This window comes from Pelophylax lessonae (assembly GCF_965119305.1).
Source record: "Pelophylax lessonae genome assembly, chromosome: 1".
Classification (NCBI taxonomy): Eukaryota; Metazoa; Chordata; class Amphibia; order Anura; family Ranidae; genus Pelophylax; species Pelophylax lessonae.
In genome coordinates, this window is record NC_138768.1 from 153,556,718 (window position 1) to 153,576,673 (window position 19,956).

At 39.9% G+C, this 19,956-nt stretch overlaps 1 protein-coding gene across 11 annotated transcripts in view; it reads right to left on the reverse strand.

Moving 5' to 3' along the window:
- Nucleotides 1-19,956, reverse strand: part of MEF2C (myocyte enhancer factor 2C) — a 376,634-nt gene that overhangs the window by 148,369 nt on the left and 208,309 nt on the right. For all 11 annotated transcript variants that reach the window (XM_082261437.1, XM_082261441.1, XM_082261436.1 and 8 more), the window contains one exon: nt 12,095-12,283. In XM_082261437.1, the coding sequence (XP_082117563.1) occupies nt 12,095-12,148 (54 nt within the window). In that variant the 5' untranslated portion in view covers nt 12,149-12,283. The remainder of the gene's footprint in view (nt 1-12,094; nt 12,284-19,956) is intronic.

A 19,956-nucleotide genomic window follows, 5' to 3' on the forward strand; every position in this document is an offset into this window, starting at 1 on the left:
TTCATTGGACATTCAAAGAAAATGCATTGACTTCCCAAAAATCATTTGGCTTTATGGCCAAACTTTGCCTAATCACTAAGTTTATACTTGCTATACAAATTGCCTCCACCAGCAATTTATTAGAACTCCAAAGCACTCTGAGAGGTAAGTGTCATGTGCAATCCACACACACCTCTGTGGTATCCTTTCTAGTTGTCCACCTGTCAAAAAAAAAAAAAAAAGCTGCCAATGGTACTATAGCCTTTAGTTTTAGCTGCTGGTACCCAAGCAATGCTCAACATTGTGTGAATGAAAGTACTCAGTAAAGTATAGACTTTTATAAAGCCGAGTACTGAAACATAAGCAACGCACAAGGAACAGAAGCTAGAAGTAACATTTCAGCTGTTTACACAGTGGGATATCCTGTGAAGGCCACTGCGAAGGTAAATAAATTGCATGTTTCACTTGCCTCCCACAATGCTTTAGATTTATGCTTCTTGGAATTCTTTATTTTATGATTCAATTTGTGAATGTGAAGGAAAGCTGTGAAAATGAATGATAAAGAGCATTCCAAAGAAGCATGGGATACATAAATACATACTTGAGTGCATAAATAAGAAAAAGGGGACAGAACAACAACCAATGGTTTTAATGTTCCAGGGGGCTCAGTTGGTTCAATTATTAGAATGTGAAAACTACCTTAAACCGCTTATAAAGGACCACCCTTACAATTTTAGAAGACTTTTGAGAGCAGACAGAAAAGTCAACAATTACTTCATTTCAAGAGTTCATAACTAGAATAAAGATGCAGTAGTTAAATATATTGGGGACTGTATAACCCTCATTTGTATGGTATGATACTACAAAAGAAGCCATGGTTAAAGTGTACCATGAGTTTGGCAAAAAGCATGAAGGTAAACCTTATGGAGGCCAAGATAAGGCTTTTTAGCCAAAGCTTCATGTAGTGGGCAATGTCACTTACACATCAAATAATATCCTTCCTACATTATAGGTTAAGGCATACTATAACTGGCATAGACAGATCAAAATGTAGCTTCTTCATCAGGGGCCAGCCGTATTTCAATCCATGTTTGGCCACTCCTACTCGATAGAAGTCAATCTATTGATTGATTTCTTCCGAACGGGAATGTTGGAAGATTTTTCTTTACGATCAGCAGCTGCTGATCAGGGTATTCTGATAGTTGAAAGTCCAATATCTCAGTGGGGAGGATTCCTCTATCCACCTCATGTTTTTTGTTTTTCTTTACATTCAGCCTGGTTGCAGGGACCTATAATCATATAGGGTGGGCACATACATTAAGGCCCCGTTCACATAGGGGCGACGCTACTTTGCACCGTGACCTCGGAGGTCGCGGTGCGAGCAGCGCGCCGCGACCTCGGAGCGGCCGCCACGGACTTCATAACATTGAAGTCTATGGCGGTCGCCTCCTGGTTGCCCCAAAGAAGCTCCGGACCCTTTTTCTAAGTCGGAGCGACTTGTGTCGCTCCCATTAGAACGGGTCCGCAGCTTCCCTATGGGAGGCGACCTACGGCGACCTGTGAGGCGACCAGGTCGCCTCACAGGTCGCCTTAGTGTGAACCGGGACTAAGAGAACCTGTTGCAGTTTACTTAAAAAAAATTAGGCTTGGGTCAAAGTTAAATTCTCAGCCATGAAATAGGGTTGGTTTACTATATGAAAAGAGGCTGTTCACTTTGCAAGGCAGGTTGCACCTTGCAAGGGAATTTTCCCCATAGCTTAGTGAATGTGGGGAAATTTCATTTTACAAAAATTACCCAATCACTTACAAGATAAAGAAAAGAAAAACATTTTTGCTTGCACTTGACTGGATGATGGAAGCCAGCAGAGCTCCATCTCATTCAATAAGCTCTGGTGAAAATTCCCTTGAAAAGTAAACAGTTCATTTGCCTTTAGTAAATCAACCCCAATGAGTCAAACATCAGGCTAAAGTAACAATTGAACAGCTTAGGGACAAAACAGACATATTCTACTAAAACAAATTTAGAAACTAGGATTGTATGGCAATTTGAAAACTATGGTGCATATGCATGCATCGTCTCACTAACCATAATAAGCTGAAGTAACTGTGCCTGGAGGAATGGAACAAAATATATCACCAACAGTGTACAAAATAGTACTGAGAAATACTGCCCCAAGAAATAAACCTTATGATTGTAGAAGAGGTGGCCTACCTAAGCATGGGAGGATTAAATACTAACAATCTTTTTCACATTTTGTATTTCTATTTTTGTGTATTGTATTGCACATTTAAAACATGTCATTTTAAATTCCAGTAATTCACTGTAGAATTATATGAGATATAACAAAATGTAATCATAGGATTTGCTGTTTGGTAAAACAAAAATGTTGGACATGGGGAAGGATTTGCAAGGCACCATGCAGCTTAATCTGATGAACCTTTTGCTTTAGTTACCTCTCAACTTAGGTTTTAGAATCTGTACTCCTAGTTGTATGGCAAGGCAGAATTACCAAATTAAGTTATTGGAAAGATTATTTGGTTGGTAAATTTAGATGTATTATATAATCGTATTGTCTTCAAACTGGTACAAAGAGAGCCTATTTTCTAGAGCAGTCCTTACATCTTATTATGCTAAATAATTAAAACTGCAAACAATTAAGGTTCAATTACCGAAAGACAAATTGCAGCTATTTTCCGCTTAAAAAACTCCACTAAATACCTTTTTTAGAGTTGAAAACAATGGATATAAAGGAGAGGTTAAATTAATTGCAAGATTCTCAAATTCTGTCCTGTGATTATGAAAATGTTGTCAGGGTAGAAGTGGTTCAAGCCATGAAATCATGATAATCAGTTCTTGGAAGCAACTTCAAGTGCACATACATCTTGGTGCACTGAGCCAAAGATACATTGAGTCTATCAAGGAAACAAAGCAGTTTTCCATTCCTCAACCAGCTTTTAAAAAGATTAAGTATAAGGGCCCATTCCCACCAGATTTATTAAGCTGCATTGGGCAGCCTTGTCCAACGTAGTCCCAATGCATGGATAAGGTAAATTGCTTTATGTCTTATTAGATCAGTTCACATCAATGTGCTGTGGTGTTGTGTGCTGAAAAAAAGTAGGACATGCAGTGTTTTTTCTTTCCTGAAAGCATGTCACAAAGCACTACACCACATCGCAACAAGCGGCGATGCATAAGCATGAATTTAATGTCACTTTGAATAAAGTTATAAATATTTTTAAAGCACTTCAATCAAAGCATCGGCAATGTTTCCTCCATAGCACACACCAGCAACCACGATGCAATGCATATCAGGCTGGTTGGAACCTTGTGCCCTGTCATCAATTGTTCTCTATTATGGGTATTTAGACTTTCAGTGATGTGCTAATCAAGTGAAAAGTCACGTCTAATCATATAAGGCCAGGCCTAACATGCTGGATATCTGTATGAAATGCAATCAATCTGGGGAACTGTTAAGGTCCACCAGGCATTGGTCTGCATTTAAGGTGCTCTGCAGTTATTCAGTGAACAATCCCTTTTAACCATATAGAAGGTAATGGTCCATGAACCTATGCTCATGTAAGGGCCGGGAAATATTTTTGTAAAGGACTGTGGGTGGTAAGTAATTGTGTATGTTAATTACACTTTGTTCAGTCCATTCCCAGATACAGCACTTTGGAATGCCTGCTGTAAGTTCATAGGTACTGTTAGTCACCTGACATCCATGTGCATTTGTTGAATTAGAATAGTCAGTTCTACAGTCTTTATTTTAAATAATGGACAGGGACTATAGAAACAGAGTAAGTCCTATTTTGTTTGATGCAGAACTTGCATAGGCATGGAAAAAGCAAAAGGAAACTTTGGTCTTTATAGGGAAGTTCAAAGAGACTTGATGGGTTTACATAAGGTCAGGCACAAATACCTACAAGGACTTGTAAATATATATACTGTATGTTTAACTATATTTTGCCTTATTTTTTTATTTTTTTTTAATTCTTTATTTAAAGGTATGCAAAAGAAAATAAGACAGTAGTAAGACATGGCATCACAGTCCTGGGATCTGTTATCTGTCATACATAATAGGAAATAAAATAATGTAGGTTGATAGATATTAACCAAAACATATACCAACTGTTAGTTCATTAACAGAACATAACTGGCAATTCAAAATAATAGGAAAATGTAGGAAAATACATTGCCATGTGATAGACAGTGCTAGAAGGAACATGCTTCGTATGAACCTAATGATAACTCTTGGTCGGTGTAATAAAAACCTTGAGGTAGTTATCAATCACCGCCGACTTGTCTAGGGTATCCTCAGGTGCAGAAGGTGAGTATCGATTATAGAGCGATGCATAAAATTCCCTAAAGGTCTCAGCCTATCTGGGGATGAATGAATTTTAGCCTCTGAAGGAGAGGAAAGAGCTGTAATGTATGAAGAATTGTGCCTGATTCGTATCACATTCGCCAATGATCTACTACACTTATCTCCAAATTCATAGAACGCTCTATGGGCCCTTAATAGTTTACTTTTGGCCTGGAACAAGGAATTGTCTGCTCTCTAAGCCGATTGAGCTTAGCTTCTGTAAGTTGGTCAGGGAGGGACTTGTGTCATTGTTCAAGGTCATGCAATTTGGTTATTAGACTAGATAACAGTTTCTCTTTGACCTCCTTAACTCTATGACCATGTTTAATGAGAACCCCTCTTATATAGCATTTATGTGTGGACCAAAGGAGAAAAGGGTTGGACACGAAGTCTATGTTAGTCTAAAAGAAAAGATTCAACTCTCTCAAAAAGTCAGTCTTAATCTTTGGGTCTTGCTATGCTGTAGGGCTATGTCTATTGAGATTGGGGCATGATCTGAGAGAGAAATGTGGCCAATGTGAGCATTAGATACAACAGGTTTGTGACATGAGAGACAAGGAGACCATCTATCCTTGAGTATGAGCCATGTGGTAGCAAAAAAAAAGGTATAATCTCTATCCTACGGGTGGTGAATATGCCAAATATCTACCAATTGATGCGCGTGGAGAAGTTTTTGAAGTGTAGATCGGTTATTTTAAGGTAGGGCCTAGGAGCCCGTTGCTGAGTCCTTACGTGGGTTGAGTGTAAAAATGAAATCACCACCTAAAATAAGAGTTCCTTCCACAAAGAAGTCTAGGGAAGAGAGACATGACTCCAGTACTGTCATTTGTCCTGTATTTGGGAGATAGACAATTTGCCAGAGTGAATGTCTTCAACTGAATTTTGCTCTTTATAAAAATGTATCTGCCCTCTTGCACAGTGTAGAGATCAAACATTGCCATGGGAAGGTACTGGACAAAAAGATACTGACCCCCTTTAGATTTGGACGAGGGAGACAAACTATGGTAAGCCACGGGGAAACGCTTATTATGCAGTTTTGGGACTCTATCTGGTCCAAAATGAGTTTCCTAAAGAAACACTATTTGAAAGTGTTGTATCCAAAAATCAGAGAGGCAACTGGACCTTTTTTCAGGGATATTAAGGCCCTTAACATTCCAGGACAGTAGTTTCAGTGCCCTCCTGAAGAAATATGGCCCCCCTTGGCAACACTCACTGGTGAGTGAAAAAACTGGGTGGAGGGGTGAAGGAGAAAAAAAAAGGGGGGGGCCGAATGGTGAAGAAGGGAGGAAAAGGGAAAGGAAAAAGATATATGAAGGGATAAAGGAGGGGAGAAAGTTAGTTAACGAAGACAGAAGAGGGAGAAAACAGCAATAAGGAGGAGGAAGAAATCTACTATTTTGACTCCAAATGGAGAATAACTGCCATCATCGGCGGTTAGGGCCTAATGAGGGAAGAGGTAAGGCACTTTAGGGAGAAGAGTCCTTGGTCATTGGCAGCCCCGGTCAAGCTCAACAGTAAAGGTCAACTGGTAACTGGTGTGTGAACCTCTCATAATATCTTAGGCAGAATGTATCATTTCTCTGAGGGGGATAAGAAAACGTAGATTCTGCCAAATGGTAAACAGAGGACATCCAAACATTCCTATCTGCAGCTACTTAACTGAAAGGGAAATTTGCACAAAAGGGTTTACAAGCAAGAAGGGATGTTAAGACGGCAGAAACAGACCTCTGCCAATTAGGGGCATCTGATGCCAAAGATAAAGCGCAAGGCGCCGGGCCCCAAAAGATCAAGGATCTTAGGTCCTCCAGGGTCCTCTTGGGTCCTGAGAGTCCGTTAATGGGGGAGTCAATAATCAGCCTTTTCCTCCCGACAAGAGATGTGGCGTCAGGGCCCCCCCCCCCCAATTAAAACATTAAACATCAATATATGTTATCATCAACAGGAATAGTCAGAGCATGTCCTGGGGAAGGACAAAACAAGGAGAAATAAACAAGGAGCCCATCTTGGCCTTAATATTCTCCCAAAAAACCATGGGGAGAGGGAGAGAAAAAAAAAGGAAAAACCACTCCTCGTAAACTCTTTCTCCTAGCTGAATTTAGAAATCATAACTAATAACTCTTTTGACTAAAAATGACCATGGTCATTCAAGCATGTTTAGGCTTTCAATACAGTAACCTTGGATGAGTTCAGACGTGTAGACTGTTAGTTCAAGGTGAGGTGGCTGGCCAGACTGTCCCTATTCAGTCACTCCGAACCCCCTGCCAGACTGACAGGGAGGTTTGCTACCGAGAGGACTAGCCAGTCCTCGCCATTGGAGGGAACAGACCATGTGATAGCATTCTTCATGGTTACATTGGTGAGGGGGGTGTAAGCCGGCCACATGTGGACATGAAGCATTTGCAAAGGGGACCACAGGAAACAGCCAGAATCACCAAACAGGATGCTGTCCTCCCAGCAGCTGCTGGCGCAGGCTGTTTAGGGATCAAAAAACAATCCATCCTGGGATCCAAACCACACCAGAAATGGCCAGAGGGGAGTTAGAGGGGAGGAACACTGCCAGGTATGTCTGTAGTATAAGGCTGTCCAGAGTGCCGTGGACTGGGAGCTTGGTGAGCACACGTCCTCACACTTCCATGCCGAGACCACGCCCCTTGCCTTACTTTTTAAGGAGCTATGTACTGAAAGAAATATAGAGGCAGCCTTAGCTGAAGATGCCAGTTGCCTGACTGTCATGCATTGAGGTTATTGGAGCTGGATGTGAGTAAAAATCTCCCTAAGGGGGGTACATAATGCTCTAAAGCCCTACAGAAGGGTTGCCTTTCCCCATTCTCTCCAAAAATGATAAATAAAAGTTTTGACTGGGGCTGTATTTAAATAAGCTAAAGATTGTCCCAGGTCACATAATCAAATGCGTACTCATAATCAGCCTCATTTACTGTTTGCCTTAAAGTTGAACTGAGGGCTGGAGAAAAAATGTGAACAGGCAGGTTGTTTATTACAGAAGAGTCATGTAATGTAATTTCTGCATTAAAATATGCTTATCTCCCTATTTACAATCCTCTGCTAAATGTACACAGATCTGCACATGCACAGCTATGTTTTCATTTCCAGCAAGTCACCGGAAAAATGACCCTCACGCATGTGCCGGAGTGAAATCAGGACCAGGAAAAAGCCAGGGAGAAGATGCTGGTGCTGGACGAGGGACCTTGTGGGCATCAGACCATTTGAGAAGAGGTAAGTGTCCCTGACTTTAGTGTAAATAATCACTGCCTTGTTGTTCACAGCCACTATTGGAAATTACAGTTGAGGAATGAAGTTCTAAATCTCAGAAGCAATATAGAGGAACTTTTATGGAAGGGATGTCAGTCAAACTGTTAGTTTGAGTGCACTGTACTTATGGTTGTTCCAGGAGAACCTTTCTGTATTTTTATTCCAACAACAGTGGTGCCAAATAACATTTTTACTGAGCAGGTCAGGTGGCAACCTTAACTTTACAAATCTAAAAAAACGAACAGGAAAAAGAATTGTGTTGTGTACAGAAACTTGCAACTCAAATTAGAAAAATGATAGCTAGGGTCTGATTATTTGCTGTGATCTATATAACCTACAAAAACTGTTTTGCATTGCTGTTTAATTAAAACTATTCACGAGAACCAAGACCAGACTTCATAATGTACAGTGAGTGTGTGTGTGATGAGGAAGTCTGCAACTGCTGTTAAAATTTGATAAGTGTTTTCACAAATCATTACCATACTTGCCTTACTCCTGGCACAACTGCATATCACAATATAACAACTTAATTCAAAGAAATGAACATATTTATTCTTGGTAATTTCTATCTGTTTTTTTGTTTTTTTTCTATCGTACATTGCTTCTGTCAAAGGTATTCATCAAACATATGTTAACTGCCTTTCGAAGAATGATCTTTGTCATAAAATGTATGGTTGCTATCCCAACATATCACACCTGTGATGTTTAGAGCAACACATTTCTGGTGACCCCACATTGATGAAACTCGTCTGCTATAGAGATATGCTGTATATCCAGCAGAGAATGAATGTATAAGAACAGAGATCATGGATAAGTATGTGTAGGAATCACTGTATGCTTCAAACTAGTTCTCTTCCATGACATGCCTAGAACTATTTTTATCATTCAAATACATTTCATTGGACAGCTGGGTGCTGATTTACTAAAGTAGTCATTTTGACATATATGTTTTTGTCTGGTGTTTGTATTTCAAACCCCTTATGATTTTTAATTTACATCACTCTGTAGTATGTTGGGGCTTTAAAACTGCAAGATCATGATTATGTCCTATTTATGCATCAAACAAAGATATTAGGTATATAAGTACTGGTGCTGAGAACCAACAATTAAAAAAATGTTCCTTAAGTGACTCCTAGTTTCTAACCTAAAGTTATCCTTTGGGGGGTAGTAAATTCTTAAAAAATAAAAAAAGTACGGTAGATGTGCTCCCTGTAGGTCAATGCCATTATATGCTACCACGTACACATACTTGCACATTATTATGGTAGAATTACATTTTATTGTCAAAAGTATTGATACACCTGTATTTATAGGCACATGAACTTTAATGGCATCCCAGTCTTAATCCGTAGGGTTCAATATTGAGTTGGCCCACCCTTTGCAGCTATAACAGCCTCAACACTTCTGGGAAAGCCTGTCGACAAGGTGTCTATGGGAATGTTTGACCATTCTTCCAGAAGTGCATTTGTGAGGTCAGGCACCGATGTTGGACAAGAAGGTCTGGCTCACAGTCTCCGCTCTAATTCATCCCAAAGGTGATTGGGTTGAGGTCAGGACTCTTTGCAGGCCAGTCAAATTCCTCCACCCCAAACTCACTCAATCATATCTTTATAGACCTTGCTTTGTGCACTTGTCCAAATCATTTGGTGGAGGGGGGATTATGGTGTAGGGATGTTTTTCAGTGGTTGGGTTTGGATCCTTAGTTCCAGTGAAGGGAACTCTTAAGGCATCAGCATACCAAGACATTTTGGACAATTTCATGCTCCCAACTTTGTGGGAGCAGTTTCGGGATGGCCCCTTCCTGTTTTAACATGACTGCGCACCAGTGCACATAGCAAGGTCCATAAAGACAAGGATGAGCGAGTTTGGGGTGTAGGAATTTGAATAGGCTGCACAGACACAGAGTCCTGGCCTCAACTCGATAGAACACCTTTGGGATGAATTAAAGCAGAGACTGCGCTGGGCCAACTCAATATTTAACCCTACAGACTAAGACTGGGATGCCATTAAAGTTAATGTGCGTGTAAAGGCAGGTGTCCCAATACTTTTGAAAATATAGTGTACTTTTTAAACAGAGCACTCCAGTGGCATACTGCCCCCTCTCTCCCTGCAGGACCTTTCATCCTCACTCAGTCTTCTTTCTGGGTTCACGCTCTGCGGCCATTGCCAGGCTGCAATGACATCACTTCTGCAAATGCACATGCATACAGTCACAAAAACCGTGTTGCGCTGACGGTGCACTCAGTGTGCAGTCAAGTAATCAGGTAGAGCTGATGTAAATATCCTCTAAACAACACACATTCAGGAGATATTCACTGTATCTATAGGTAAGTCCCATTATATAAAAGGCAGAAATGAATGTGGACCTTGTATTTATTAACACTACATCTAATGTATTTTACTTTAAATGCTCACAGTATAGGTACCGCAATTAAACTTGGCATCAGCCACTCAAGGTCTACTATACAGTTTGTACAGCAGAACACAGAGATGGGGAGAGAGAAGCAGCACAAGGAGTATTTCAGGTGTTCTACAGTGCAAGGGAGGGCCTTGCTGATAGGAGAAGAAAGCAGAGTGACAGAGAGATGAGCTCATTTATGTTTTGCTTCTACTTTCACTGTTTATACACAGGCTGGGATGTGGGGTGGACTGTAGGTGAAAGTGAAACTGCAGCAGAGAAAAGTCCGGTCCCTGTTATTCATGGATGTGTTCTGAGGCTGAAGTGTCAGAAATGGATGGACAGAAAATCAAATCCTCTGACACTTAACACTGCTCTCATATATGTATTTCATCTATGTATTCAGTTGTTTGCTTCAGCTTTAATGGTCTGGGGTCAATCTAATTTAATTTTTCTAACAAAAGGTTGCAGGGTTCTAAAGAATCTTCTTCTTCCAAGGTGATGTCTTTATCAAATTGAGACTCCATACAGAGATGTACAGAGGATAGAACGAGGAGGGTAAGTCTCTCCTCTAAAAGATTATTCTGTGTGTAATGTAAACTTCAGCTACTGTACACATCTCTAAAAACAACAGACCACACTTGAATCCTAAAACTTAACAAAACATTTAAAATAAATCATTAACCTTTAACTTCCCCTTAACCCTTAATGCTTAAAAGAGAAGTATGGCAAGTGCTTTTTTGGTCATACTTCCCTTGTGGGTCACAGAAGTGCATTTTTTTGTGCTCTCCTTTGACCCAGAATCAGCTGACAGTGGGCTAGCATCAGTTGTCAGCTGACATCATAGAGAAGCTCCAGGATCCCAACAGTAATGTCAAGATCCACCCAGATGTCAGATGCCTGAGTCAGTCGTTCTCGTCCCCCTCTCCTGCCCAGCGCTGTAGCAAGTGCTGGAGGGGAAGAGCAGAGAGCAGTAACTGACAGTCACTGCTCTGTGCTCAGAGTTGAACAAGAACTGAGCAATTAGTGGTCATTTGATCGCTCAGTTCAATGAGAGTCAGCTGCAAATTCAGTCTGGGGAGTTGAGTATAGATGTTTTTTTTTTTTTGTATTTCCACGGTTCTTCTTAAACCTACGCTTAACTTCCTAAAAACATGACCTAACCTTAACTAAGCCACTAACATTAATCCTTACAATGACAGATTTACCTCATTGGCTCCACTATTTCACTATCACTGTACATTGGCAAATGCTGAATAGCCAAATCCCTTGGCCTCAAATCCAACTCAAATATATTTGTAAATGAGTTACTCTGTCAGGCTAGGACTAACGGAAAAATGGAATATCTTGCTACTGAGAGAGTTAACCAATTGCTGTCAGTCATCTCATTAGCAATACATTGATTTCACTAGGTTAAAACCAACAAGGGGTTAATACTACTTGTATAGCCCTACCCCAAGAGTCCATGAGATGATGAACAAGTGATCACTTTTCTTCCACTCTGATGATGTGCCCCAATTATATTTTCAGGTCACTGGTCTGTCATAAATCTTGGACTCCTAGTCACTTATTTTCCTATCTAAGATATGCTGTTATTGAAAATGGACTAAGTATATCACGTCCACATCTTGAGATAATGCTGCGTATAAGACGAAAGTCTAACCTTTCCAATTCATTAGTCCTACCTAAGGACTCATGATTTCATACAGTTGCTAGGCATAGGAAAGTACTGGAAGGCATTAGACTCTTGCTTGTCATAAATTTTCCTCTCCGAGGCATTGCTGAGCTGTGGAGTCATACTCTCTATCATTATACAGTGTTGTGATCAGAGGGTGTCAACTGTTATCTACAAGCACCATTCACCTTTCTCTATTCACTTTGCTGAGCTAGTGCCACTGTTGCTTTGCTTGTCAATTAATTATCTTTTAAGACTTAACAAAACACCCTGTTTATACACTGCACTCTTAATATATTCACTGTGATTAATTACACAAGTGTGATTCTTCGGGAGAGAATCATTATTCTCTATACTAGGGGGATTGGGCCAATAATATTCTCCAGAGGAACATTTTCTGCATCTTACCTGTCTGTTACGTTCATCCATTATCCTCGTAATCTGAATCTTTTTTCTCCCCATAGTCCCCGTTTTTCTGTCTTCCCTCGTCCTTCAAGCAATGTATTTTTCCTTCCTCTATCCTTTACACTTCTTTCTGTCAACACTTCTTTCACTTTCCTGATACCCTTTTCAGTTCACAGATCCCGACATCCGTACCTGTTTGGGTGAAATTGAAGAAAACATTTAAGGATAAAGCAAGTAAAAACAAGAATACAATTATCAAACGTAATCTTTGAATTAGTGATCGACCAATATTGTTTATTTATTGCCGATACCGATATTTTGGTCATCGCGTATCGGTATCGGCCGATATATTCGGACATTTAAAACATTTTTTTTTCCACAGGTACTCTGGTGGAGGGATCTGGGGGACCCCAAACCCCTCCTCTGCACCTAAAAGCATTCAAAACGCCAAGTTTGGCTGTTTTGAATGCTCACATTTTTTTTATTTTGCCACCGAGTATCCAGAAGTGATGTCATGACATCACTTCCAGGTTTTTTCCATGGAGACCCAATCAGAGCCGAATGTGGCTTTGATCGGGTCTTCTATTTGGTGGCCGTGCAGGTAGGATGCCCGGGTCTCCTGGTGGGACGGGAGACCCGGGCAAGCCGCGGAAGGTGGCGGGAAGGGGAGACGTCCCCTACTGCTCCTTGTAATGACAGCCGAGCAGCTTCTCAGCCACATCGGTTGTCATTACAAGACAGCTGTCCATCTGGTATGAACGCCGGTACCGGGGTGATGCCTCTAGCTGCAGGCATTACTCTGGTACAGCACTTTCCCGAAATATCGGCGATATCAGTAAGCTTAAGGTCCGATTCCGATATATCGGGGAAAGTGCATATTGGCCCCCGATATTTTGGCATTGCCGATAATCGGTCGATCCCTACTATGAATTGATTAAATAAACAAGGTAATTGCATAGAAATATGTTTAATATCCAATGAACTACAAAGGGCATCCACACATGTTTTGGGAGCTATAGAGGCACTCTTATGAGTGGTAACTAATAAATATACTTGCAGAAAAGCTTGGTAGAATCTGCTGATATTTTACAGTTTTGAAATACAATTGAAAACCTCTTTGACCGGTTGGTTATTAACTTTTCCCTTTCACTTTGTGTGTATCAATGTAAGCTACAGATAAAGGTTGTGGCTGGTTCAGCATGGTGAGGACTTGGATAATGATAGGCAGTGCTTCTATCTCCCATCATTGATGAGAGATCAGCTTTTCCTCATAGCAGTCTCATCTTTAGCTACCAATCAAATTCAAATTTACTCTAATCTCAAGTCAAATCAGTAATAAGTTCATGCCTTTAATTACTGACATACATTTAATAAACAATCAAACCTATGAATTTCATTAGGTGTCAGTAATTGAATGGATATGCCAACAATGAGGTTGCTGGGTTACTGTGGTTTTCGCATACATTGCTTGTTGCTTCCTATTCATAAAGGAAGGTTTCCCACAAATTGGCAGTTGAGCTTCTGTACTAATATAAAAATATGATTTTTTTTTTTTTTTTTTGTCCACACTGTGACTTGGAATGTATGCATGTCTTGAGAAGAGGAGCAAAATATATTCAAAGTGTTTGTTACCCAAACACCTTATATTTCTGATATGTTCCTGCTGTGCCAGGTACATGTATGAGGAAGTATCCTGTTCTCTTTGTATTGCTTTCTTTGTGTGAAATGACTGGTGATCCTGCCATTCCCCTTGCTTTCCTATTAAAAAACTGACCACACTAAGCAGGAGAGCACTCCATTGTATCAGATGGAATGGAAAATTTAGCCTGTCGGTTAAGTTAACAAATTTTCAGCTGGCCACTGGGGAAAAAACACCTAATTCTATCTGATTTTTCTCAGGGCCATAAGAAGTGAATGCTGAGATCTCTGATTCTGTTATCTGTTTGTTGGAGTTTTAATTTATTTCATAGTAAGGGAGAGTAGGAACATCTTTGCAGTAGGGATGAAACCCCAAAAATATATAAGAACAGAGTTAGGAATAGGAGGCTGTCGCTACTGAAGAGCCCTAGTAATATTAGGTACCAGAGGATGACTCTTTGCCCCAGACTTGATTTACACCTGAAATATCACATTTTAATTGCACTGACATTTTAAAGTTAACTTCCCAAACTCTACTGCCACTAACGCTATAAGCCCAATCAGGACTAAATGTCATCTGATCAGATATTATATGGCTGGTTCCATTTGTGTGTGTGTATATGTCAATGTGTGTACACGTGTGTGAGTGTACATGTGTGTATATGCATGCGTGTGCATGCAATTGTGTATGCATATATGTGGGCACGCATGTGTATATGTTTTTATGTGTGTGTGTGTTTGTGTGGTGGGAACAGGTATGTGTTGCACATATAAAAAAAAAGTGGTCAAAACATAGGCAAATTCATTTGTACTAGGTTTGCACAATTTCTGCTTGTAAATGATTCTTGATCAAGACAAAAGTAATAATATTCAATTATTATACTGTAAGTCCTGTCCTATTAAATAAAAGGGGAATGTAATGAATATAATATAACCACAAGTAAGCATAACCTTGTCTTGTATGGTACTTGAACCCTGGTTAAGACTTTGTATAAACAAATAAGAAATCTACAGAATAGGATCATGGGAGTTGAACCTACTTTAGTATACACTTCAGCAGCAATAAGTAATATATTTTTTTACAGATCCTTCATTAAAATAAGACATGAATTTTATACAGGTTTGGATAACCTAAAAACATGTGTTAAAGGAGCACTATCAGGCCTATCAGGAAAAGGTGAATATATAACCTCCCTAACAATAAGTACAAAAATATTATGTGCAGAGCTAAAACAAGTACAAATATATAAAGCACTATGTGCTGTACCAGTGAATTAAATCAGCAGTCCAAATGTGCATAATAGTCCAAAATCCATAAATTATAAAGTGTCCATCGTGTGTACAGAGTGTCAGAACACACTAGATTCAGTAAAAAAAGAATGCAGAGATGATTGATGCACCTCGAGTGAGTAATAGTAATAAAAGTGAGCTCCTCCTCCACTATATGGATGCACTCACCAGAAATCATATACAAATGAGCCTCATGATCAATCCAATAGAGAGCTGGAAAGACGACCTCGTAGGTCGCCGTGATCTGGATACACTGTATAAATGCTCACCAATCACAGCCAAAAAATGCTTGCATAGTGTAATAGTTATTAAAAAGTATAAAATGTACATGTACATGTCACAAAAAAGCAAATGGCCATAAACCATAAACTGACAAAGACAGACCGCCGTTCCTGAGATAGGAATACAGCGGTCAGACGCCAGAGTGTAGGCCCCTCCCAGTTTTATAATTTCTGGATTATGGACTATTATGCACATTTGGACTGCTGATTTAGTTCACTGGCACAACACATAGTGCTTTATATTTTTTGTACTTGTTTTAGCGCTGCACATATTTTTGTACTTAAGGTTTGGATAACCTGTTCTCGTCTCAACCACCCACTGTTTTAGAGGGTAATGATGATGATAACTGATATTTCAACCTTTTAAAATTCAGTTTTGGGTAGATGCCAGTGAATTTTATCACCCAAGGTTTTTTAGCCTCTGGCACTTATTGGCCAATCTTTCCTTAGCCACTATTGTGACCTCCTCTGTAATGAAAAATACGTTTTTTAAGAATACAACAGAAAAGCTAATTTTAGCTGCTGTACATGGGTGAAGCTGTGTACTGTCATGATGTGTCAAGTGACATAAGATCTGTGGGGGTGTCTACCTGTGACTGACATACCGGAGTAGGTTTACTTAAACTGGAGCACTCAGCTTCTAACCTTGGCTTGTTCAATTAGGCTTTGGCAATATTACCTGGACGCCAATGATTGGTTTTATTACAAAAGTGAGCCTAAATTTGCACTCCAGCTTTAGTAAATAAACCCCACTACTTTAAGGTGAACTTAGCTTTTTGAGGGAGAAGTACAGCCAAAGCTCATTTGGCTGTACATCTCCTGTGGATCACAGGAGTGCAGTTCATTCTGCACTCCTGTGACCCATTTTCAGCAGGCAGCAGGCTGGAGCCCGTTGTCGTCTCACGTCACAGAGCTGGTCCAGGCTCTGGAAAGATCGCCACCATCTGGTCAGGATCCATCCACATGCCTGGACCGAAACCTGGCTCAGCTTCTCAGCGAGCCCCTGAGAGCCTGAGCTGGCCACTCCTGCCTGCTCCATAGCTAAGCACTACAGTGAGCGCTGGAAGGGCAGAACAGACAGCAGTGTCTAACAGTCACCAGCTCTCTGCTCAGGAAGCTCTGAGAACTGAGCGATCGGCGGTATTTAATCACCCGGTTCTCAGTATAGAGCTGAGGAGGGACAGATGCAGCATCGGATTTGCTGCATCCACCTAGGTAAGTATGATTCTACAATAAAAAAATTCCAATACTTCTCTTTTATTGAAATTTTAATTGCTCAAAATTCCCTGAGTGACTGTTTAATGTGATTACAGTTATGCTGGATATGTATAAAAATCGGGGCAAGTCAACTCCCTAATCAATGTCAATATTGCACCAATGGGCTGATTTACTACAGGGTTAAATACAAACTGAAAGTTGGCCTGCCATGAAGGAAACTATTGCACTCTAGAAATGATAGTTGCCTGGTTGTCATGTGGACTCTCTAACTTCAGTTTCTTGAGTTGCTGCCCCACAACAGGTATACGGGTGAAGATTTTCTGAGCATGCTTGCTTCAGGTTAGTGGCTCAGAAAGCAAAAGCTACTGCCAGGCAGCTAACATTTTCAGAAGGAGGAAATGCTGTACTTTTTGCAGAATAATATTGCCCACTGTAGTGCAAAAAAAAAAAGCTGAATAAAATGTAATTTTGCGACATTCCAATAAAGTTTTTAAAAAGTAAAACGCTTCACTGCATCTAACACTGGGAGTGTTCGCATCAGGCCACTGGTATGAATCTAAGTTTACTCAGATTTACTGTTTGAATATATGGTACGTTTGCTTAGCCTAGAGGAAAGATATTCTGTTGGGGGTGCACCCCACCTTCTCAAAGCTGTTTAAACAAGCAAAAAAATTGATGTATTAACCACTTCCGCACTGCTCACTAGAGCTGTACTGCGGCAAAGTGGCTTGATAACGTCTGGCGACGTAGTACTACGTCACCAGACATCCCCCTTGCTCGGCGGCACACGCGCACCGCCGGAGGCTTCGCTCCCGCTGTATTCAGTCACAGCGGGAGTCGCCGCTGCTCTTCCCCGATCGTCGGGGAATCGAGTCTGGAGATCCGCCCGCTTGTGTAAACACAAGTGGGCGGATCTCCTAAGTGACAGGCAGGGTCAGATTGCAGGGTTCAGCATAGCTGAACCTGCGATCTGTCCTTATGTCACATAGTCCCCTCCCCCCACACACGTCAGTAAGCACCAGGCATACATTAACCCCTTGATCACCAATAAAAATTAACCCCTTCCCTGCCAGTGTCATTTTTACATTAACAGTGCATATTTATAGCACTGATTACTGTAGTAATGTCACTGGTACCCCCAAAAGTGTCAAAAATGTCAGTCAGGGGTCCGATCTGTCCACCACAATGTCGCACTCCTGCAAAAAAAATCGCAGATCGCCGCCATTACTCGTTAAAAAAAACCCACCAAAAATGACATAAATCTTTCCCTTAGTTAGTAAACGCAATAACTTTTGCACAAACCAATCAAAATATGCTTATTGCAATTTTTGTTACCAAACATAGATAGCAGAAAACAAATTGGCAAAAAATTGAAAAAAATTTTGATTTTTACATTTTTTTGGGGGGGAATTTCATATAAAAAAAAGGGAAAAATATTGTTATTTTTTCAAAATTTACGATTTTTTTGTTTATAGCGCAAAAAGTAAAAATCGCACAGGTGATCAAATACCACCAAAAGAAATCTCTGTTTGTGGAAAAAAAAGGACGTAAATTTCGTTTGGGTACGGCATCGCACGACCGCGCAATTGTCAGTTAAAGTCGCACAGTGCCGAATCGCAAAAAGTGGCCCAGACGTAAGACAGCAAAATCCTCCGGTGGTAAAGTGCAATTTTGGCCACCTGAGTGATTCTTGCACTTCAATATGTCATGTTCTGGGTAATGCTGATTATTCAAAAACACCCAGCTTCCATATCAGTGCTGGAGTTTTAGCGGATATCAAGGGGTTTCAACAGAAAAAAGTCACAGATCTTTGTAAACAAAACTTCAGGGGTTGATTTAATATAATAAATACAAATAGAGTGTTCACTTTTGCTCTTAGCTTAGTGAATGCTCTGAAGCACTGCTCACTTCCATCATCCAATACTATTTTTTTTTTCCTTTTTCCTTGCACATGATTAGATATTCTATGCAAAGTTAATTTTCACCACATTCACTAAACTAATTGTAAAGTGAAACACAATAAGCCTGTTTGCATTCCCTTTCAAATGCAAACAGGCTTATTCTGTTTAGTAAATCAACCCCTTTGGCTTTTAATAATAATCAATATATTGCCGTAGAAAGGAAGTGCAATTTAATCTATAACAATAAATTAATTGAAAATAAAACTTTGACACAGATATGTTTAGATTTACTTATTAGATGATTTGCTCAAAGCATTTTTTCTTATTTTTAGCCCAGAAATCCCATGTTCACTTCTAACTTTCTATTCATCAAAAAACAGAAACGCCTCTTGCACATGTTAAGGTGGCAGATACAACACATACATTCTATGGGCAAAGCAAAAAAAAGAAAAAACCTTATTTCATAAAATGCCCTTTAACGCTTGGATTCACCAAGAGCGATAATGCGATGCACAAGTTATTAAATTCGAAGGACAGTGTACAAAGTTGAATTTGGGTAAACTTATTAACTGCCCGGGGAGTCAGTAGTAATATGCTTTGCCTTCTGAACAGAGAAGGGTTAAAGCTAATATTTTGTCAGTATGATGAATGAGCCTGGAGCACACGAGTTACATATGCAGCCTTGTCCTTCCCTGATTCTCCCCGACAAACTGATAGATCCTTCCCATACAAGATGTAACATTAAGCCCATGTCCCGGCCATTTAATCCATTGTTTGGCTCTAATTCAAAGCTGCTGAGCTAGAAAAGCTGCTGCAAGTGGGGATGAGTACTGAGATGCTGCCGCCTCCTTTGAATAAACATACATCTCGTGTCCTATTCACTTATTGTCCTGATCGGAGTTAGCACTCGCAATGGCACTCCAATGTTGGCCATTGGCTTTTCTATGGCACCTACAATGGTGAGATTCCTTCACTGGCAAGAACACAGAGGAGTGCTGTCCAGGATACTTTTTTTATTTGCTCTGACAGTTACATTTTCAGTACAAGCTGTGTAGGGATTACTGTTATCTTCTAAGGGTCAAGCAGTACTTATACAAAAAGTGTTGGTAAAATGTAATTTATAAGTCAATAGACAATAGAAGAGTAAGTAGTATATTAAAGAAATTCTCATTCATACAAAATGCATTCAATTGGTACCCCCTCGTCTCTCTTTCTGTCTGTCTGTCTCTCTTTCTTTCTCCCTCTTTCTCTCTCTCTCTCTATATATATATACAGTATGTATATGTATATATATATATATACATATATATATATATATATATATATATATATATATACACACGCATCCTAAATCCATTGTAAGCTGCATTAGTAACTTTTTACATAACTTTCAGGAATGTCTGTTTATAACATAAAGTACAGTACTAACATAGAGCTTCTATGTCACTATGACATTTCTATGTGTGACTTCTAGTAAACAAAAGAAATACTAAAATAAAAATAAAAAAAAAAAAACATAGTAATAATAATAATAATA